This window comes from Lichenostomus cassidix, chromosome 6 (assembly GCF_008360975.1).
Source record: "Lichenostomus cassidix isolate B80296 chromosome 6, HeHo_3.0, whole genome shotgun sequence".
In the NCBI taxonomy this organism is placed as follows: domain Eukaryota; kingdom Metazoa; phylum Chordata; class Aves; order Passeriformes; family Meliphagidae; genus Lichenostomus; species Lichenostomus cassidix.
The window spans coordinates 3,485,756-3,509,296 of NC_139487.1; the positions used below are offsets into that span (position 1 = coordinate 3,485,756).

The 23,541-nt window shown below is 41.5% G+C and overlaps 1 protein-coding gene across 2 annotated transcripts in view; it reads left to right on the plus strand.

Annotated features, from left to right (window-relative positions):
• CHST15 (carbohydrate sulfotransferase 15) overlaps positions 1-23,541 on the plus strand; it is a 44,170-nt gene that overhangs the window by 7,031 nt on the left and 13,598 nt on the right. For both annotated transcript variants that reach the window (XM_085064628.1, XM_085064629.1), the window contains exons 2-3: positions 17,992-19,049; positions 19,768-20,107. In XM_085064628.1, the coding sequence (XP_084920754.1) occupies positions 18,507-19,049; positions 19,768-20,107 (883 nt within the window). In that variant the 5' untranslated portion in view covers positions 17,992-18,506. The remainder of the gene's footprint in view (positions 1-17,991; positions 19,050-19,767; positions 20,108-23,541) is intronic.

A 23,541-nucleotide genomic window follows, 5' to 3' on the forward strand; every position in this document is an offset into this window, starting at 1 on the left:
TGTGGCAGAGCTGGGCAATCCTCCCGAGCTCATCAGGGAGCAGCTTTTAGCTGAAGTCAATAACTCTCTCAGATGGGTTCTGCTCACCTGCTGCTCATTTCTGCTCCAGCTGTAAAAATGGAGCGTTCTGGTGGTTTGGTACCAGAGTTAGAATGCTGCAGTAACTCATTCTGGTGGAATACAGGGGAATGCATAAAAAGCCTCTGCTGAGTTTTGATAGTCTTTTCCTGTAATGATACCCATTAAGTGGGTGTAGTCATCTCTCCAGTTCTCCATTTATTTTTTTTTTCCTCTTGCTGTGCTGGTACATTGGATCATAAATGAAAAAAAAGTGCTGCAAAAATACAGATAAACATATAAATACCAACAGTATTTTTTTGGTACTGTTACAATTCCTACAATTCCTACAATCTAAAGCTTTCCAAAACTGCAAAATGAACAGGCACTTTGTGACAATTAATATTTATGCACTAAAAACATGCCTGTTACTGAAATAAGAGTATCCCATCCATCATCACTAAACATTTTACACTGCAGGACTTTAATACCCTCCTTTCTGTATTTTGAAAGACAGCAAATAATTCCGAAATAGCAAATATCATTAAGTTGCATTTAACAAAAAAAATGGGAAGGTTTTAAATGAGATAATATAAATGCTGTGTTCATTCCAAACAGCAATTCTCTGGATGAACCTCTGGCTTCATTAAAGTCAATGAAATGTCTTCCTGCTGACTTCAGCATGCCAGGATTTCAAAAAACAAATTGAAATGGGATCTTTAAAAGTTTTCTTCTTGACGAGTGGCTGGAGCTGAAGCCATTCAGCTGTGCTTTTCTCTGCATATGTTATTTAGCTCAGCCAGGAGGTCTTAAGGTGAAGATAATGTCTGGTGGGGATGAGAGAATGTGAGCAGGAAATAATATTTCTCTTTGAAATAATCCATCAGTAGCTGTGCTCTCCCAGAGGCCCCTTTTTATGGAGATCCTGCAGATGTGCAGCCCCTCCTGGTGCTGAGGGAAGCCAACCATGCAGGTGGACATTCCTCCTAAGGATATTCAGGCCCTAAAAATGATGGAAAGCCCCAAAATCCAGCTCTTTATTTGAAGTATTGCGCCGCTGCAGCGTGCAAGTGCAGCACTCAGACATGGGCCTGGGGACATTTTTAGCTTTGTCCTTTTGGCATCAGGGGTTTCCATGCAGCAGTTGAATAGGAGGAAGGAATTAATTTGATTTAGCAGTTTCAAGCTGAAAATGAAGTTCCTCCTTGCACATCCTTCGAGGAACCCTCAATGGTCTGGATTTAGCTGCCATCCGCTCCATTTTTGCTGGGATATTTTTGAACTTCCTCTGCTGATAAATATTTAGAGTCTGTTTATCTTTCATCTCATTTCTGTTACATAGTGCTTACAGATTTTTTTCCCCCCCCATAAATACTTATTACTGCAGAAATTGGTGTTGCAAGCCTTGATATTGCAGTGCCAGCAATTCTGTAATTTTAATTGAGGCTGGCTGACAGTACTTCTATTAATTATCCAGGAGAGGCTTATGGCTTTCTGAAAGAGAAGTGTATTTCTGGCTGGAGGAGTTCGAAGGGGAGTTGTAATTGCTGTATGTCTGGAGTGCAGCTTTAGGTGCAGGAGGCTTGGCTGGATTAGATGTGGCCATTGCTGGGGATCAATAAAGCATGAAAAGGGGAAAAGCTGTTTCAAATTTGTAAAAGTTGTAGTCACCAGGATGCTGCTAAGCTCAGAATGAAAAATGCAGCTGTTTCTTTTGGGTTTAATTAAAATCCAATGAAAGACAATTCAGAGAGACCTGAGTTGATATTAATGACTCTGAGCATGTAAATAATTGGAGCAGGTGAAGGATTTCCTTCACTAAATTCTGCACAGCCTTTTCTCATAGCCTGGCTTGATGTGATTCTCACTGGTGTTGCCCAGCTAAATCTCAGAGCTCTTTTCCTCTGCCTTCCAGATTCCTTTGTGGAGTTGTGTTTTTCCTGACGTGAGTATGACAATCCCACTTTAATTGGATAACAGCAGTTGTCACCCTGCAAGAAGGGACTGTGATGCCCAGGGGCCTCAGAAGTATCTGCCTGAAAATAAATAAATAAAACATCTAAAAAGCTTTGCTAAGAAGCAGTGAATTTAAAAATTGATTTGGCTAACAGCATTGAAATGAGGTGCCTTATTCTATTACAGCATAAAGCCACCAGATGTCACTTACTTTGTGCACCACTGTTCTGGGGAGAAGCATGCCCTTGGCATGGAAAAGATTTTTAAAAAAGGCAACTTGCTGTAAGTGGCTTTGGTTCCGTTTGTGTTCCTAATTGGCAAATGTCTTCCTTGATAAATATTTTCATCTTAAAATAGATCATATAAGCTCATTTCTCACAGATCAGGCAGACTTGCATTTTTATGAGCCTTAAAATGTCAGCAGTGCCATTTTGAGATTCAATCTTTTAAGAAAATAATTAATAGGCTTACTCCATTTCCAGAAGGAGGAACGAACATTTTAGGGAAAGGATGATTTTATTATTATGAACTGTTCTGTCATTAAAGACACTTCAGCCAATGCCTTACACAGATATTCCTCTTCAGCCAAGTTAAAGGCAGTGAGAGGGGTTTTAAAGCCATGCAGAGCTGGAAGCAAGGTGGAAATACTCGTAGAGAGGGAAAGGAATACTTCTGGAGTCAGAGATCTGCATCTGGAATGGTGCAGCTCATCCTCAGGGTTGAAAGGCTTCAAGGAGGAGTGGAGCAAAGGTAGATGGGGATGTATCTCTGAAGTGGAAAAGCAGTACTTGGTACCCAGGGCAAAGCTGCTTTTCCTGACCTGGATGGGCATGGCAGGGAGCAGGAGGAGGTGACCAACTCCTCACCTGGGAGAGTGAGCAAAGGGCTCCTCATCCTGGGTATGTCCTGCTGCACTGTGGGTTTGTCCTGCCATGACCAGAGATGCCAAATTGAGAGGTGCAGACCCTCTTCCTGCCCTGTGCTCACATAACCCTCATGCTCTTTTCCTTTTTGGCCTGTACTCAAAGGCAGCACCATTAAAAAAGGGAAATTTAATTTTCTGGACTTGAAGCAGAAAAACTGAAAATTGAGTGATTTCCTGAAGGGTAATGATTAATGATTTTATTTTTTCCCCCTCAGTGGTAGTACCATAGTTTGTTTTGACATTTAAAATGTGTGTTCTCCCTCAGATATCAGTTTGGGATGGAGTCACACTCACCCTGTGGATCTCATGCAGGTTGGAGGATGTAAATCCACTGCTCTGAGTGAAAGATGTGAGAGTTGCTCTGCAAATAATTTTCCATTTCAGTCCTCAGGAGCAGCTGTGCTGAAAGGCTACCTGTCTTCATTTTTCATCTGAGGTGAAAAATGTACTCTAGCATGGCATTCTCTAGCTGGAGGCAGAGTGTGTGATGTACTTTCCCCTCCCATTTGCTTCTGTGCTTGGGCAAAAATAGAGGTGAGCAAAACACTCCTTAACTAACAGAAACAGTGTTGGCTTTGACATGCAGCAAATTAGTGTTTTAGCACCTGGTATGAGCCAATTATATTAATGAGGGCTTCAGTTCTTAACTGAGAGTTGTTTATGACAGGGAGGGTTTTATTTCCTTCTGCAGGTCTTGCACCATTGCCCCCAAAAGTGCCATCTGCCAGCTTTGGCACCAAAAAGTGCTCCCTGCCACTGCTGTGCAATGAGATTCTGGCACAGCTCTGGGATGGGGAGCATGATTGCAGCTTGGGAAGCTTGGAAAATTCACTTTCTCTGTCCGTTGAGCTTATGAAAGACTGAAATTCATTCTGTTTAATGTGGTTACTGGGGGAAAGTCAGAGTCAATGCTGTCTGCTTTAGATGGTTTATTTAGAAATTGGATTGCCGGTGGCTTTCTATCTTGTGTAACACATAGCTGAATTTCATTCAAAATCCCTCAATTCCCGTGTAATGGGATTCTGGATGGTGAGTTAGGAGATCTAGATTTTTTCTTGGACTTCTTGGACTTTATGCCATGTGGTATTATAGGTGACACACATCAGCACTCTGTCATTTTGTTACCCACAAAGGGAGAAGCACCTTTGAAATGCACTCTGAGATCTGATGCTGGGAGTTACATATCCTTTATGCACATGGACCAGAACCAAACCCCCGAGATATATTTTGATTTCATTCTGGCCTGAGTCTCCTGCATATGGCATGAATGGCTGCAACAAAATCACTGCATTTGATTAGTTTTCACATTGGGCAGAAACTTCTATGTCAAGAGATTGATGAAATAATACATATGTTGTATTTAAATGTCCATGTTTGGATAAAACCCTTTTGTCTGTTCCAGATCAGTTTTGTTGGACCTATACAAGTAACCTATAGGAGGAAAAGTGAGGATAACTTCAAATTCAAGTTTTCATATACAAGGGAAGGAAACCCATGTAATTGTAAGGTTTCATTCTGATTTGCTATTCTTCTCAAGGTGTAATTTAAACCACTGAGCCATGCAATAAAGAAACGGAGGTGTGTTATGCATTACCAGCATATAATTTATTTTTTCACTTAATGAGAAGAACCGTGAAATTTTTCGAGTTTATAGATTATTCTGAACTTCTGCAGTCACTTGCTTTGATTACAAATAGTTTGGATGCTGAAGGCGTTTTTCAGGATTTAAACTTGCAGGGAAACTGTAAATTAAATCAGATGATCAGTGGTGCAACTTACAATATTTCTCTCTTGCACCTACGATGGTGCTCTAGAATGTCTAATTTTCCACATTCTGGTGAAGTAACTGCTGCAAAAGGAGCAGCACTGTCTCAGTTATTCACAGGGTAAAACTGTAGAATCCCAGAATGGTTTGGGTTGGAAGGGACCTTAAAGCTCATCTCATTCCACCCCCTGCCATGGGCAGGGACACCTTCCACTGTCCCAGGCTGCTCCAAGCCCTGTCCAACCTGGCCTTTCATTTGTGTCCAGGAGGGCCAGAGAACCCATCCCTGGGTTCCTTCCCCTTTGGACTCTGGTTTGGAGCTCTGCAGACCAGGACTTGCTCTCCTGAAGCGCAGAGGAGATGCAGCAGGAGATGATCACACTCCAGATGCCAACTCCCCCTCGACAGCAGAAGCAGAGAGATGAGCTCATGGAACAATTCTTTTGCCAAAAGGTGGAGGTTTTCATGGCAAGAGCACCACGGCAGTTCACGATTCAAAAACTCAACCAAAACTACCAATTTGGCTGGCAGCCTCCTTGCCCAGACTCAGGAGAGCTGTTCCAGCTGGGGGCTGAGGTGGTGATCGTGGTTTAATGGTGAAGGCAGCAGCTTTAGTTTGATGGTTGGACTCAATCTTAAGAGTCTTTTCCATCCTTAACAGCTCCCTGCTGAGCCTGCTGAAATGATGGTGGAGCTGTTGCTGTCGAAGCCAGGGCAGCCCAGAGCTGGTGGGGTGTGGGCAGAATTGCTCTTTGCACCTCTGCTGTGGAGGAGCTGCAGAGGCCAGAGCTGCTCCAGCCCAGCTGCTGAGTCACATTCCCGCAGCTTTGATGGAAGATGTGGCATTTCTTGGCATTTTGTTGCGTGTTGCTGTCTTTAGCTCTGGGCGTGGAGTGATCTTTGCAGGAGACAATGATGGATGCAGCTTTTTGGTGGCACCTGCTGTGCTTTCCTAACACCATTCTTGAGGGTGGGAAGTGTTAAGGAAGCTGAGCACAGGGCAGGTTCTACAATGCCTCATTTCCAGAGCCATGCAGCTCATTTTGGTGCCCACTAAAAAACAACTCCGTGGCAATATGGATAGCACAGCTGAGGATGGACCTGTTTTTCACATTTCTCTGGATCTGAGGCACCAACAGAAGCATTGCCTCTTGCAGCTTGATGCATCACCTGGACTGAGCTCTTCTGCTGACCAACACAGCCTTTTTCTCTACAGCTATCTGCATATATTATGCATATTTTATTTATCATTATTTTGTTTATCATTATTTTATTGTGACCAGGTGTCACTATTTAGAAATGAACATTGCATTCCTCTAAGCTTGTGTCCTCACTTATGTGATAAGGCTTCAGGGGTTTTCCTTAGTGTTATTATTTAGGTTATATAGAAGTGCTTAGAAAGACTAAACAGGCTTGAAAGCCATCTCTTCTAGCCTAAGGAAGCTTTTATTACAGTGTAGTCCTTGCTGCAGACATAGATTAAGGAATTTCTAATTTATTTCACATTAAAAACATCCCCTCCAAGTGTATCTGTATGCTCTTGATGCCATTTTAGTCTCCTGTGTGTCTGAGAGCTTTGAATGCATTAACAGCCTAAACCAAATTATTACATTAATCTCATTAAATCAAAGATTCATATCTTAGACTCAAGGTAAACACCATCAGCAACAGAGAAATTTAACAGATGGAAAAGCATTTCAAAACTTGGGAGGCATTTTTGATGGAGATTTTTTTTTTTGTCAGATATGTTAATTCTGCTAAAACTGGAGTTTGTAAGTTCCTGCAAGTATTTTGTGGGGTGTATTCTGGAGATGCTTCTAGCTCTCTGCAGAGTTTTATAATGTTCCCACAGTTTCAATCCTTCTGCATTAGGAACTGAGCTTTTTGGGTTATCATTAACAGTCATCCATCCGTTCTTGAAAACCTGGCTGCCAACTGCAGCTGATGGAATCTGAAGTGACACAAATTCCTGGTGTGATTTGCTCAGTGCAAGGTTTATTTCCAGCAGTGGAACCTGAGCTCAGAACTCGTGTCAGTGTCGTTTCAATGTCCTGTAGAAGCTCTGTGTCCTCCTCTGTTTGTCTGGAACCAAACATCAACAAGCACTGCTGTTTGAAAAGAAAACCTCATTTTACCTCCCACTGTTCACTTTTGTGCTTTGCTACCTGCAGGGACACAGGGATTTTTCATGGGAGTGAGAGCTTTCTGGCTGGAGCAGAGCATTTGGGAGCAGTTGTTCTGCCTTTCTCCTCAGAACTCTGGGCTTCCTCAGGAGATGTTCAATCCCACAGAGCAGGTCTTGGAGCATCCTGACCCCAGGCAGCTCTGTGTAGCTCCCAAAAATTGCTCAGACAGGGATCAGCAAGGATCTGAATAAGACACTTGTGCCATCTCAGAGCTCCATCAAGGGTGAGCTTTGCCTTCTCAATTTTTCACTGCAAAACCTTCAAAAGTGAATTTTGACCCTGCTGCAGTTGAAGTAGAGGGGGAGGGGAAGGTTAGTTTGGGACAGTTTCCCAATAACAGAAGTTAAGTGATTAACATATCCATTGGAAAATAAAAAAAAAAAATCTCTTGGAGCACTTGCCTCGGGTTTCCTCTGCCCACAAATAAAGACCATCTAGTTTGCTAAGCTAAATGTTTTCTTTATATTGCAGAAAATGTTGCAGAAGAGGCAGGGTGTGAGGCAGTGCATGCCAAATTTCTCTTGGTACATTCATCATTATGCAGAGTTGGGTTTCTGGTTTGCTTTTTAAATTTTTTTTTCCCCACGGTTTCTTTTCATGGAGATTCAGCAAAGAACATTCTCAGATTTGTATCTTGTTTGTTTACAATCTGCAGGCCAGCTAAGTGCAATGTAAGGCATGAAAAGGTATTTGTGGTTGTGTTCTTTCCAAGTGGAAAGCAAGCAGAGGGAAGCCAAATGCAGGAGAAACCTGCAGGAATAGAAAAAGTCAAGGCAGGCAATGATTCAGTGGCTGAGGAACAGATTTTCTTGAAATTGGCCTGGATATTGCAGTATTTACTCACTGGGTTCCATACATAGCATGGGATTTTCTCCATTTTGTTATTATTGTTGTAAATTGGGGTCTTTGTGCTGTTGCAGGATTCCTGGGCTGGATTTTGCTATTTTATGGGAACAGCATAAAAAGCTGTGATGTTTTGGAGAGGCTGCTGAGAAGTGCAACACATCCTCTCTCCTCCACTACTGGAGATCAGTAAATGAGGATATTTAAATTCCCTTGAAGCTTGTGACAGAAGTGCTGTTCTTTAGATGTGATGATCTGGAGACAGGAGAGGACAATCAGGGCTGTTTAATCCATTATCAAATGGCATCAGGTTCCACATCAAGGCTGTGCTCTGCCAACCACACACACCTCGACAGACCACAAAGCCCAGGGCGCAGAAACGCCTTCAGAATGATGGTATCTATTAAAGTGTTTAATAAAAATCTATTGCACTTTTGTGTAGCTGAAGAGCTACAGAGGAGTGAGTGATGGAGCACAAGCCTTTGATGAAACACTCAGGAATAGTGGTAGGAGACTTTGGAAGTAAATGTTGCTTGACTTATGCAGAATAAACACTTTTCGCAGAAGCTGAAAGCAATATAATGACATTATATCAAAAAGGTTTTGCTTAATTAGGTGTATCCAGCAGTTACCTGCAAGGATTTTATCTGATGATATTTTAGAGATAACTAATTTGAAATTTCTTTGAGAACTCTTCGAGCTTTCTTGGGTTTTCCACTTTGGACTCTGAGTCTGCTTCACTTTGTAATAAACGTGTGGTTTCTTGGTTAATGGGCTGAGGTTTATCTGATGTGTCATTGCTTAAAGAATTAAAGTTGTTGAACATTTAGAAAAGTTACTACTAAGCTTGGAACAGAGTTGTTTTTTTTTTTTTTTTTAAAGTACTGAAACAAAGCCCCAGTTGTGTTTTGGCATCAATGAATAGTTTTAGTTGAGTAATTTTTGTTTGAATTTACAAGAAACTTTAATGACAGACTCTAATGCTGAGTTTGTCTTTTCAGGATGCAGCTGTGTATGTTTCCTTTCACCCACTCAGCACTAGATGAAAGATGAAATGCCCTATTCATGAAAAAGCACTTACATGGTACTTATGTACAGATGGGATACGTTTTTCCATCCATTTTAATGCATGTCTCACAGAGAAGGTACCATATATGAGTCACAACAAAAGGAATTCGGATGACTCTGTTAAGATAGTAAAGTTTATGGAGAAAATTCAGCTTGGAGGTGGAGGAAAATCCTTCTCAGCCAGTAAAAATCAAATGAGCAGCTGCGAGTGTTTACATTGCTCTAGAATTGCCATAATTGTATTGTGTTTTAAAGCAAAGTTAAGTCTCACGTAGAACTGATCCCCTTTCAGAAAAAAATCTGCTCATATATGAAGTGTGAAGGTGTATCAGATGAGTTCTGGTAGATACCACTTGGCTGCATTATTGCATGCAAAACCGTTTTACCACAGCATGAGATAAACAGGCACTGAAAGGCATTACGTGATGCAAATTCTATTTATTCCATACAATGTTATTCATCCCTCAAAAGCAGCCTTAAATTAGCAGCTGATCTCTCACAACCCACAAGATTTAGCAATTTGTACTGCATACCCCTTGCAAAGTGGCAGAAAGTATTAGAGATCAGATGGTGAATAGAGTGTGTTCCTCACTTTAAATCAACCTGAGGTAGCAGCTGCTAAAATCAAGGAAAATGGAATGTGTAAAAGGAACAAGATGGTAATCAGAGTAACTCAAAACTGTGAGTTATGCCCACTATTTTGCAGCATGTCAAGGCTGAGAATGCTTGGCAGGACGCTGGAAATGCTCTCAGAACATTTTCCCCCCACGTGCTGCTTCTGGACCAGTAATCAATGCAAGAGACAAAGACCTGGGCTTAAAATAAGCCTTCAGCACGGAAAGATCTGTTCCTGCAAACCCAACTGTGCTCCACCAGCTCTCCCCCTCTCCCTCGAGTGAGAGTCAGCTGGCACACTCAGTGTGAAGGTTGATTTTCTTTAGCACAGCTTCCACTACCCCAGGTTGCTCCAAGCCCCATCCAACCTGCCCCTGAACACTTCCAGGGATGGGGAATCCACAGCTTTCCTTTGTGTTCAGGTAGAGTGATGAAAACATTGCTCTGCCCTCACCTAACTGAGCTCTGCATCCAGGGAAAACCTGCATTTCCATCGAGTGAGCTGCTCCAGGAGAGCTGTTTGGGTAAATTGCAGCAATATCTTTGCAGAGAGTCAATGGAGCAGCCTTGGGAGGCTGAAATTAAACAGGATGCACCGTGGAGAGAACCAGGTAACTACAGAACAGCTGGGCTGGAGACCTGAGCTCTGTCAATACCAGACCAATTCTTTGCCTCGGGAGTTTTCTGAAGATAAACACTCATTTATTTCTGATTACAGCCTGGCTGCAGGGCGTATGAGAGCTGTATTTAGAGATGATATTTTTTCCCCTCTTGCCAACCCCCAAACCTCTTCAATTTGTTGGATAAAAATAACTGCAGTGAAAGAGCTTCATAACAGATTCAGCCTTCGTGCTCCGTGGTTCCCTGTTGCACACAGAGCAGGAATTTGGCTGATTTGTGGGATGATAGTGGGATGGATTCCTTGAAAGAGCAGGCAGGTAAGAATTTCTATTTTTGGAAATTGTCGTGATATCCCGTGTTGGGAGCGAAACTTCAGCAGCTGTTTGGTCTTATTAAAAATGGAATACAAACATTTGGGGCAAGACCAGCCTTTGGGATTTTCTGCACCTGAAGTTGTATTTCAGGTGATCACTGTGCCTTCCCAGTGAGCTCTTTGCTTATTTTTTCTTTTTCCATATAAGAAAAGAAAGTACATAGGGCAAATTTAGACTGAACAATTCTCACTGATATTAAATCACTGCATGAATTATTTAACCTTTTACATCTGTCTTTATCTTATTTTGGCATTGGTGTCTCTCTGGACATTTAAGTAGATGCACTTTTTCTTAGGAAGGGGTAAAAATTAACTCCCAATAGCATCAATACTTTATTCTAACTCTTATTAAATCGATCATTTTAATGAGGGAATGGCTGGTTTTTGTTAAATAGATGCAATATCTGGTTGTGTTCTGAATGCCAGAACTTTCTAATCTAATGCCATCAGATTTTTGGGAAAGGAATCTGTGAGCCCCACAGGATGGGTGATTGGTTTATCCTTGTTTCCATAGAATGACCCACAGCTCCATGTGGGATCTATGGGGAGATTGCTCACAGTTACCATGAGATCTAAAAAGGAAGATAATAAACTTTGACCATGGAGAATGATTTCTGAAAGTGGATTAAAGTGGCTTTTTTTGTGAGGAGAAATGCACGGGAGTAATTTATGTGAAGACAGTTTTTTTTTCTACAGTGTGCAAGTCTTTCATATTCAATATAAACCTGTCAGTGATTCTGTAGCAAGGCACTATGTGAGAGGAATGGGAACGAAGGGAAGGGAAAAGATGAATTGCTGGAGCTGTTGCACGTCGTAGGCAGCAAGTTTTGATCAGGAGTTGAGAATTCAGTGTGTACTGCAGGCGAAATTCTGCTCCAAACATCCTCAGAAATGTGTGAGAACAGCACTTTGCTCCATGTTTGTACAAGAGGGAGGATTTAAAAACATTGATGGGAGCTCTGCCCTGACACAGGAGCTCCAGGCTTGTGTTGCCACAGCTTGGGTGGCTGCTGGTGGTGCTTTGTTTTCTTCCAGGCTTTTTGGACCTGTATTTCTGCAGAAATGGCTGATTTTTCGTGCTGTTTTATTTTCCTGTCTGCATTTTCTATTCTGCAAGTAGCCCAAAAAAATAAACCATGAATCTGCTTTGGACTGATTTACATCAGATAAAACAGAAAGAAGCAACACTGAAGTCATGAAATATAATTAGTGTTGGGGTTTTTTCCTGCTGAAAAATGCTTTAATTTAAAAATGGGTAACACCAACTATTATTATTTTCACATTCTCACGGCAGACCAAACCATAGCACATCAGAACATGTGGATGTGGTGTGTTAGGAGTGCAAAAAGCTGGACCTTGGCAATTTCCAGGAACTTGTACAAGACTTCAGGTGTCACAATTTTCTGGGGGAGAGCATGACCCTGCTGTTGCTGCTCCAGGTCAGGGAGCTCCCCTTCCCCATCCCCACTCTTTTCCCCTTGCTTCCAAGAATCTGTTTATTCAGGCAGTGTTTATGCCCTAATTGAGTGATGATTCAAGCTCAGGAACTATTTCCTGAGCATTGTAGCCCAAATAATAGGAGTCATCCTTACGTGATTGAAACGACCACTGTTGTGCTGATTTCAGGGGAGTTTGCTAATTTTTTTTTTTTTTTGCATGTGGAACATGTGATTTTTTGCACTCTCACATTTTATTTGGAAGTGTATGGATGAGGAAGGAGCAGATTGTGTTTGGATTAGATTCTGAGAAAGAAACCAGCTGGGTTATGGAAGAAGCCACAGTTGTTTTTTGGGCGAGATTGCTGATTCAGTGGTGATTCAGGAGGTTTTCTTTGGCTATAAAAGGCCTCAGACATGGGCTCTTTAAAGGATATTTTAGACTTAGACAAGTATTCAGCAGTTGTTCAAGAGGCTGAATGTGTAACCATGGGCTGTGGCCACCTATTCTTGCTTTTAGAATGGAGCTGTTTTCCAACTGATAGCCTTGAAAATGGTTGTAGTGTGTTTATATAGTCTTGGGAGTTGAATTTATTGATGATTCTTTAAAAATTAGGGGTTTTAAGTGAATAAAAGAGCTTTACATAACTCCAGTCTGCAGGAGGTTGCTGAGCTTTGTAATGAGTCCTGTGGCTTTTCTAAATCCCTGTGATTTTTTTTGCTTGTTTTTATTATTTTGTTTTGGGTTTTTTTCTCTTTTTTATTTTGCCAGAAGTTTGCAGAGGTCAGTGATTCATGATCCTCTTTTTATTGACATATCATCTTTCTGGCATCCTTCTGATTTCTCTGAGGTAAATAGATGTGAGTTCAGGCAAAGTTTATTTCCAAAAATGTTAACTTGAGGAGCCAAATGTGTCCAGTAAGCAGGACAGAGAAAATCTACAATTATTTCTCTCCTTTCCTTACCTAATTTTCTTTCTTTTTAAATTTAGTTTAGATTTTATTACTTCCACTGGGTTTTTCTTTCATTGAAATGGTCCAACCTGCCCACTAACAGGATGAACTTCCTCCTGCTGTACAAATACTTCACTGCACTTGTACAAATACTTGGGTTGTTTATGTGCTGCCTGTATTCTGCTTCCATTCTTACCATTTCCAGTAAGCCTGATAGCTAAAAAATACCTGTAATTGTGAAGTTTTGCAATTTGGTTTTTTGTGTCCAGAGGTCATAAATTTGTCCTGCATGGGCTGAAGAATTTCTGTTGTTGCACTTGGTGATGGAGGAATGGAAAAGGAATTACATGGTTGTGCTGCGTTGCTACTGAACTTTGTTGGTTTTTTTTCCTTTCCATATGAAAATGTTCTGAGGATTTCACTCCACCAGCCTCACTTTGCCCTTTCATGTTTCCATTCCTCTTGGTGTGAGTCATGGAAAGTTTCTCATCGTACAACTGTGGGCAGCCTTTCACTTCCAGACCTGCATCTCTTTGTGACTAATGACAGCCTTGTCTTCACAGGAGCTTCTCAGAGGGAAACATTTCCACAGGGAAGTTCATTGCTGGTGTGTTCATGGAGGGCGTGGGATCAGCTTTGCTCTGAGATTTCAAAAAAACATCAGCAGTGCAAACTGAGAGCTTGATTCAAACAAACCTTCCTGATTTGGCAGGGAAGGCACTTAGACAGGAGGAATATTTATCCAGATTAGTGGAAACAATTAGGAGGCTATGGATAAAATAACAGAGCTATTAGTCTAAGAATGGCATTAGATATATTAAATTGGAAGCCATGTGATGTCACTGGCCCGATGATTCAGCAGTATTACCTTCTGCCTACTCTTTTGTTTGTTTTCTTGGCTAAAAGTGTTTATTCTTAATTGTATAGCATCCATAGCTATTCAATTAGGCTGCTACAAAATTTAGCCTGAAGAGCACCAGCAAAATTTTGACTTATATTTATTTTAAAGAGTTATGAAAGAAAGGAAAGCATAGGAAGTTATTAAGGAACTAGTGACCTGGAAAACAGGTCATAAATGTAGATGTCCAGAAGATGTATATGTGTGTAAAATCTGTTCAGTCTCTTTTATCTTATTCATAGAGGAGGAGAACTTGAGTTTCATGACTGAGCATATGAAAGTAATCCCTTTTTATGGGCTGTTGGTCTCTTCTCCCAAGGGACAAGCACTAGGACAAGAGGAAATGGCCTCAAGTTGCATCAGAGGAGGTTTAGGTTGGATATTAGGGAAAATTTCTTCATCAAAAGTGTTGTTGAGCACTGGAACTGCCCAGGGTAGTGGTGAAGTCACCTTCCTGGAGGGATTTAAAAGCTGTGTGGATGTGACACTTGGGGACATGGGACAGTGGTGGCCTTGGCAGTGCTCAGTTAATGGTTGGACTTGATCTTGGAGTGCTTTTCCAACCTCAGTAATTCCATCATTCTGAGATTCTGTGGCTGTTTGGGTCACAGTCTTCCCTTACCATCCTGAAAGGGGAAGGGGAGGAATTCTATGAAATGTTCATTTAATAGAAATAACGCAGAATTTCAAATATTTTCTGCCCAGTCAACAAAACCAGGTCAATGATGAAAAACCTTGCATGTTTTCTTTTGGGGAGAATTTCTCTTTTTACCCTGTTTATCATCCCATATTAGATGATTAGGGCCTGGTGGAGTGTTTCCTTTTGGGGATAATGTCTCTTTTTACCCTGTTTACCATCCCATATGAGATGAGCAGGGCCTGGTGGATGCTGTATTTCCAGTGTGAGGCTCAAGCAGGCAGCTCAGCCTTCTGCTCTTTGCTTCTGGGGCTCCTGCAATGTTTCCTGGCATTCCCCTCTCCTGCATCCTGAGCACCCAACAGCCCCTCCTTTTCTGGAATGAAGGAATTGCTGGGGAAACTGGCACTAAAAGATCTCACCTGTTTGCTATTAACTTCTCTGTTGCACTTAAATACCTTTGTTAGCTTGAGCCTGCTTCAATTTGCAGCAGTGCTGCAAAGTCCCCCTGGCTTCAGCAGGAATATATTGAAATCTAAGAGAGTTTTTCCTTTTTTCCCCCCATCCCGCCGTGTGTCATCTTGTATATCCACGCTTCCTCCTTAGGCTATTCCCAGAGATCCTTATTTTTCTGAGGAGGATTGCTTTTGGCCAAGGAGCCTGCAAAGGTTGCTGTGGATTCCTGCTCCGTGGTTAGGGCTGGCACACGTTAATGCACAGCAGACAAATGCAGTATAGACATGATCATAAATAATTCACCGCTCCCTCCAACGAGGGGAAATTACATGCTACATTATTCAATATACAAAGACACTGCTTGTTGTGTAAAGAGAGTCATTTTCTGCCCGTGAACAGGCAGCAGCTTTGCAGCTAAAATATAAGGAGACACACATGGTTTATTACCAGCTCAAGCCTCATAACCTTCCCTCTGCCTGCAGTCCACATCCTTCTGCTCTCCAGGGTGGAATACAAAGAGGTGACGTGCTGGTGGCTGTGGTTGTGGCTGCTGGGAATGTTGAGTGGAAGGAGCAAGAAAAAGATGCTGTAAATGTCTTGATTTCATGGGGTAGATGAGGAAAATGAGGGCTGGGAGAAGATCCTGCCCTTCTGGTGAAAGGTTGGGGAATGAACTTCTATTAAAAACTTCTTGGTGAAGACAAGGGAGTGGCACTAGGGAGTTATATCCTTTTACGTGTTTATCACACTTGGGTTTTTTATTTCATGAACATGGCAGTGGAAAATCATGTAAAATGGTGTGTTGGCAACCAGCAGTTACTAAAAAAAAAAAGAGAGATCAATGTTTCTATTCTATTAGCTGAGTGATCTGTCATATTTCCCTGTCATAGGTCATCAAACTCATCATCTAATTAAGCAGCCTGTTGCAGTGCTTGTGCCTGAGCTGGCAGAGTTATGGATGCTGGTGGAACTTTAAATTTCACCTCATGACTGGTGTGATTAAGATCTCAGTTTTGCTGTAGCCTAAACGTATTTCTGCTTTTTTTTATCCTTGTATCACCTTCCTGATAAATCATTTTCTTAGCCTGTCAAAGATGTAGTTAACATGGTTTTACCTTGACTTTGTAATATTTGCAGCAGATTTTCATGAGAAATGTCTGCACCTGGGAAGGGTTCAATAAATTCCAGTCCATTTTTTTAATACACAAATGGACATAGGATAGGACAGAGCTTATAGGACAGTGGTTTTTCTGAGGGCCTGTGGTCTGTATTCATTAATGTATTGCTGATTTTTCTTTTTAAAAATTTGAGAATTGATGTCAAATACACAAAGCTGGAATTGATTCCATAAGGCTATCTCAGATAAATCTGTTCAATCAGTGTCATTGAGCAGGTTTCAATTCTTTGTTAGAAGAGGACTAGAAAATAAATTGGATTTTTTTTCTTTATTCTAAATAGACAGTGCATAGGAACTGGTTTCTGTTAAAATAAACAGCAGGGAGCTGGAGAGCAGAGGTCTGGGAGGATGCTGAAGTGGATGTCAAAGTGGAGGAGTTCAGGGTAGAAGGATTGCATAACAACAAATGTGTAGAACATGATGAATTTAATTGAAGAGATGCTGTAGGGTAGCTTTTGGTTACCAGATCTTTTCTAGGTACTGCTTTAACTTGTAGTCTCTTCTTCATGCTTTTTTTTTGAGAAGGCCTTTTCTTACCTTCATTTTCTACCTTTTGTGATGACGGCACTCGTCTCCATCCTCTTCCTTTTTTACAGTGTTTTTGTAAATTAAGTTTTTAAGTATTGGTGATGTTTGGGCAACCATCAAGGTCTTTCCAATCTTGGCTCCTTTCCATAGTTCCTTTTTCTTTTGGACGTTCATTGGGGAGGTTATTTTATGCATAAGAAAGCATAAACTTTCTAGGTTTAAAATGACCCATATGAATCTGATTTAATCTCTTTAGTCATTCAAACTTCTGTCAAAATCATTGCAGCTCTGTTCCTTCAGAGAAGATTTTAAGACTGAGAAGTCTTCCACTGTTTTCTTTCCCTTTGGTTTAAATATAGTCGGTAATGATTATGCTGTGATTTCTCTTTGCCTCATCTGGCTTAGAGAATAAACTCATTAAGGAAATGAACTTTTTTTGGGGAAGGAAAGTATTTTGCAAATACTTTTGTTCAATATTTATCTAATTATTCTTGAGTCCCCGAGACACAGCCTACTTGCTCTGATTGCAGAAATCCTTCAATATGTGAAAGTGTTCGGTGGGAGAAACATCAGAATACAAATAATTTTTACAAAAGCACTTTGTCTCATACAAAAATGCAGCCAGAAGGAGGATGATAAGTGCAGGATCTGAAATGACTGCCCCATTTGATCAGGACACTTTTGTAGGAATGAAGCAGGAGTTATTATCTAGAATTATAGCAGTGTTTCTTAAACATTAAAAATAGGTGTTGATAGAGCTAAAGGCAAAATGGTCAAATTATGGGACTCATAATAGTAATGATTATATTTTTCTGATTTGGTGAGTAATAAGAGGACCCATCATTTTGTCCAGAAACCTGAGATCCTGTCATTAGCCTTTTTTTGTGTCTGTTTTTTAATCCCTTCAGTTTTCTGAATGTTTTATTTGTGGCTTTTGATTTTTTTTTTGCTTGGCTTTTTATCTCCTGTGTTTGAAAGGAGACTGTTATTTTATCCCTGCCTCAAACAGGTTCCTACCCCACTTTAGGACAGTTAATTTAAAGTCCCCATGTGCAGACAGAGCATAATCATTTAACCCTGTGTCACTGGATACTGTCCAAAAGTGCTCCCATATTTCAAGAGCAGATTAAGATCTGCTGGGTGGATTTAGTGAGCAGCTAGGGGAGTCGTGTAGTGTTACCTGTGGTACCAACCACTCTTGGATGTGAGCAGATGGGTGATGGAAGAGCAGGGGCAGCTCACTGTGAACCTGGAGCCAAATGCTCCCTGGGTTTCATCTCGTGAGTGCTGTAATTAATAGACTTGGCAATTAACAGACCAGGAGGCATCTTTCAAATAGAATTGTGAGATGATTCCTGGTGGGTTGTGCTTTGCTGTGGGTGATGTGGGTGTGATGTCTGCTGTTTTGGGGGTATCTATATATCTGTTTTTGTTTTTCCAGGTTGGACAGGAGTGCCATTCTAAGTGTATCTATATCTCTGTTTTTGTTTCTCCAGGTTGAGCAATGCATCTCCTTGGAACCACCTCTGGCAAGATGAAGCTTCCAGCAGCAGTAGTGCGGTTTGGAACCTGCTTGTTCTAAGGAAACCTGGAAATTTCTACCCACATTTGCCTATTCCAGCAGAAATCAGAGGACAATGAGTTATTTTTATTTTTTGCATATTTTCACACTACGTAACGATTTGTCTTCCTTCTCATTTTGTTCAATGGGGAAAACTTGAGCCAGTTTTGTAGCTGATCCTTACTTCGCCACATTCCTCTTACTGAGCCAAATTCTTGGGAGCCACGTCCAGAGTACATCTATTTTTGTGTGTTGGTGGTGGTTGGGTTTTCTTTTCCTTTGTGTGACATATGTCACTTTTTGTTCTGTTTTGAACCTGTCCTTTTGCATTGCTGAGTAGTCATAGAATCACTCCAGGAATGAAATAATTTCACAAGATGACTCATATGCTTCAGAGACATTTTTCTGGCTGCGCTTGGCTCATTAACACAGGAGTTTACCAGTAGTAATATGAGGTATTGCATTAATTGCTGCATACATTTGTTACCAAATGACTTGCACAGACAGTGTTTCAGGTGCCGTGGGCCTGATCACAATAACCAGAAGTGTCCTGTGTGCAGAGGAGAGAACAGAATCCCTTTGTACACCGACGGCAAGCAGATGAAGTGGCTCGCGGTTCTGGAAGTGAGGACTGATCACTGTGAGAGCTGGAATGGATTTTTCTGCCTGAGGAAGGGGAAGCTCTGCAGTTTGATGTTTGGGTTGATCATAATGACCCTGGTGATGGTATCCTACATACTGACTGGAGCCAAGCATGGCCTCTTGCTCATCCCATCTCCCTTCCATTATGGAGCTTTTGCCAGCAATCCCAGCTTAATGGACAATGAAAGCCTTAGTGACATGAAAGACCATTACCAGCCTTCAAAAATGAATATTTCATACGTCAAGGATTATCCAAGCATTAAATTAATTATTGACACCATTACTTCAAAGATAGAGTTTATAACGAGGCAGCGCCCTGATTTAGAAGAGCTGAGGAAGCAAGAGCCACATGTAAGTATGAATTGAGGCGTGTCTTAAACTGCTTTTCACTGCCTTATTTCAAGGCATTTGGATCAATCTTTTGCCTAGATATTAAAAAAGTGCAACTGCTGGGATGTTCACACAGTGATTTACACCATCTAGAGTCTCTTGATTCACAGCAGCTGAGAAGTTCATACTGGAGATCACTTCCCTCTGAGTCATAGGCAGGATGGATGGGTTCTATAAATGGTCTTGACACCTGAAGCAAAAAGTCAGGCAGCCTTCTGATAGCTGTACATCACTGAACTTCTACCTTGTCTCATGCAAAATCATTGTGACTTAGATTTAACTGTCACCTGAAACGATAAATAAGAAAGGAGCCTTTCTAATAACTGCTTGCCTGAAAATCATTGCAAACCTTGTGTTTCAGAGTTAAAAACGGGAAGGTAATTTGATTTGAGTGTTAGGTGTTTGACTTAAAAAATCAGTTCCTGGAGTTGTAAGGGAGTTGGGGGGATTGTTGAGGCCCTTTCTGGCCTTAAAAGAAAAGGATTTCTGAATTCTCTTCTCCCAGTCCAATGGGTTGTACAGGATTTGGTTCTGGTGTCAGCAGAAGCAATAGATGGGGTGAACTTTGCAGGTAAAAATGTCCAGGTAGTGTTTCTGTTCTCTCAACGTGCTAAGTAAGAAAATTAAAACTGTTGATTGTTTGCTGCCTTGACTGAAATTGTTGTTCTTTATGTTGCAGATGTTTTCAGTAATTCCTAACAAATTCCTTCCAAATAGCAAGAACCCTTGTTGGTACGAGGAGTACCGCGGGAACACAACCACGGATCCTTACGCCACCAACTCCTACGCACTGTACTCCAAGCGCTTTCGGATCATCTTTGATTACCTCAGGAAGGTCTTTTGGAACCACCTGTACCACTACAAGGACAAACACTACCGCCTGCGCTGCCTGCCGCACTTCTACATCATCGGGCAGCCCAAGTGTGGCACCACTGACCTGTATGACCGCCTGAGGCTGCACCCTGACGTTCGCTTCTCGGCCATCAAGGAGCCCCACTGGTGGACAAGGAAACGATTTGGTGAGTGAACATGGCCTCTGGTATCCAGGCAAGTTGTTTCCCTTAATGTTTTGAGAGTTTTTGGCGTGAGGTTTATAGATTTGCTACGTAATGGTTTGCCTAGAAACCGCTGGAGTTGATAGTTTTGAGAAATCCCCGTGGTGGATGCTCAACCTGCTCTTGTTCAGTGATGTTTTGTGTTAAAGACAAGGCACATTTGTCTCGAGACAAAGCACATTTCTATTGGTTTATTTGCAGTGGTTTAGAAAGTCTAGGGAAAAAATAAAACCACCAGATAAAACCAACCCTGTGAATTTGTAAAGGCAAGAAGAGAAACTGTTAGGTTGTCTTGGGGGACTTGAAGAGCAACAAGGATAGTTTTGTATTGTGAAATTCTGTAAAGCCTTTCTTACATCAATAAATGATGGGTCACTATTTAAAATTTCAGTCCTTACAGTTCAATAAATACAACTGTGACAGGAGCTTCGTTAGTGCCACAGCTTTCAACAACAGTGAACAACAGAGATGGTCTGCTTGAGAAGTCTCTCTCACACTGAGGATTCTGCACATATTTTGATACTCTCCTGACTGATACCAATATTTCCATCTCTGAAGGCAGACTTGAATAATTGAATAGTTGGGGTTGTGGCCAACTGGAGCACAAGGTGATTGCAGCTCCAAAGGGTGTCTCAGGGCAGTGAGCTAAGCACAGAATTTCATCAATTTGAAGTGTTTTCTTCTTCATATTCTCTCATCTCTGGATGACAAGGAAGGTCAGTCTGGTGGTTAGATGAGCTGCAGAATACACATTTTAATTTCCTAACTGCTCCCCTGTACATGTGGATGAGTGTTGTACCTGCTGTATTCAACCCAGGCACTGGATTTTCCCACTCTTGGGTTTGGCTGTTAAGTGCTGGAATTGTCCTCACTTTGTACAACTTTGGTATCAAAGACTCTTCAGTGATTTTACTGTTTCCAAGAGGAAGATTCTGGTTATTTTAGTGATATCTTAATTTCTGTTTCTACTCTGCTTTGCTTTATGGCAGGCACAGCCTTTGGAACAGGAAAAGTCTGGCACTGGGGGTAGATTACTGGATGAAGACTTTGATTACAACTTTCTTTTGGTGCTTTTCTAAGGTTCCCTGGATTGGGAAAATATCTTTTCTAATGAATTGCTGTGGCTAAAGGCAAGGAAGGACACTTTCCGAGACATTGGGACACCTGCAGTGCTGCTTCTGCTCTTTATTTTGAGATCACACCTCAAATTTTTTATTTCCCCTGAATGTGGTCTTGTCGTTTCCATCTTGTTTCTCCATGCTTTGCATCCCAGAAGAACCTTTGAGCTTCTGCAAATGGGGTTTTGCTCTTTGCTGCTTAGCGAGGAGCTCTCAGCCACAGCGATGGGATTACATCATTTCGCTGTTAAATTTTCAATTTTCTGTCTTCACAAATGCCATAAGAAAGTTGCCAAAGTAAATATTTTAGATATTTCCTAAATACTTTTTGTAAACTAAGACTTAAAGCAGTGCAAAGAAAATACAGCTTTGCTTTTGAGATCATTTAGTCAGGTTTAAGAGCCACTGGAGGCACCAGTGTGAACTGAGGAGTGAACCCAATTCAAACAAGAGAAGCATTGTGATGCCCCTTGAAGACCCACGAGAAGGGACTTGTTCATCATGGCCAGGAGCTGACTGAAGACAAAACATGGAATTGTTTGGGTTGGAAGGACCTTAATCATCTTTTTTTACCTCATGCCATGGGCAGGGACACCTCCCACTATCCCAGGTTGCTCCAAAACCCATCCAACCTGGCCTTGGACACCTCCAGGGGTAGGGCAGCCACAACTTTTTCTCATGTTCAGGAAAAGTGATGAAAACAAGGGACTGTCAGAAAAATCTCTGGAGGATTTTGTGTTCCATGGGAGAACTGCCAGGAAAGGCTGAATTGATTTTTAAACTAAAATGTTTTACTTCCCTCCACTTACATCAACCTCAACATAAATGTTTGGAATGAATGTTGGAGGAGATAATGCACCCAACCTCACTTCAACAAGACTGGGCTCACTAAAGCTCTGAACCTGACCTACCAAACAGGCAGAAGAATGTAAAAAATCAGGCTGGAGTGCATCTAACTGGAGAACAAGGGTGAATTCCTGTCTCTGTGCTGGCATTCACAAACCCTCCACTTGCACAGTCTTGTGGTCAGCCACTGGGGACCAAGTGCTGATCCTTGAAGAGAACATTCTTTGCATAATTCAATTTTTTTGAAGTTGTTTTGTAAAGCTGGAGAGTGAGGAAAGATTGCAGAGCTCATGGTCTCGTGGGAGAGGGATCTGTAGAAATGACCTTCTGATCATCTCAGCTGTCTGCCACGGAGAAAGAAAGATTAAGTTTATTCCTAGTGGCTCAGTCCTTTTATTCTGCCTCAAAAGTGCATTACCTAATGGTTACTATTTAAAAATTAAAAAAAGAAAAACAGAGAATATGACAAATACACTCAGAAGTGAAACTGAGACAGCCAGCAAGTGGCTCTGACTCCTATGCTCCTGGCTGTTAACTTGGTTTGGTTTCTAACACTTAAGCTGCACAAGAAAGTCTCTTTGTTCAATGGCATCCTCTGATTCAGTGGATTTTTATGAGACTGACTAATTTCAGCTGAAGTCAAACAGCCCTCTGGGGAGGCCCCATTTCGCCAGTCACTCCTTTCCCCTTCTGCTGGGATGGTTGATGCTCCACAGGACTTTGTCCCAGCTTGACTGTCTCTCTTTCCTGGCTCTGTGCCACTGTTTCTACTCCCTTGACTGGGGTGGCAACAAACCAAGGCTGTCTGTAGCACCACACTTGCACTTTTTTCCCCCTCAACACAAGTCAAAATATGCTGTTGAACTTTCTTCTACCCTCATTAAATCCCACTTTCCTAAAGGGGAAAATCAGAGGCAGTGGACAAAAGAACTCCCTTGCTGCGCTTTCCTCTCACATAATTGATAATTATTGGCCTTGTGGGAACAAGAAAGGGAGAGCTGAGAAGTCCTGTGTGGGGAGCATGTACAGCAAATGGAGAAGTGAGGCTAGATTTGGAAACAGGAGTGGGGAAAGGAGTATAAAAATCAAAGAATGTGGCTCAAGATGCTGAGAAACACAGGAGGAAGGTGATACTGAACACACCCTGGAGTGTAGGGAAAGAGAGGAGAAAAATAAGATACTACTGTGGAGCTTTATTTGCATACCTGTGAAAGGAAAAAACCATGAATGATTTCCCAGTGTGTGTTGATTTGCATATCTGGCATCAGAGCCTGTGCTCAATCTCAAAACAGTAAATCCAGTGGGAGTCCAGTATTACTTCAATTTACATGGGTGCAAATGGAAGCAGAATCTTATCTTTTCCATTCCTTCCAAAAGCTAAATTTAGAAGGGAATAAATGCAAGCTCATTCAGGCAGGAGCTACAAAACAGAGC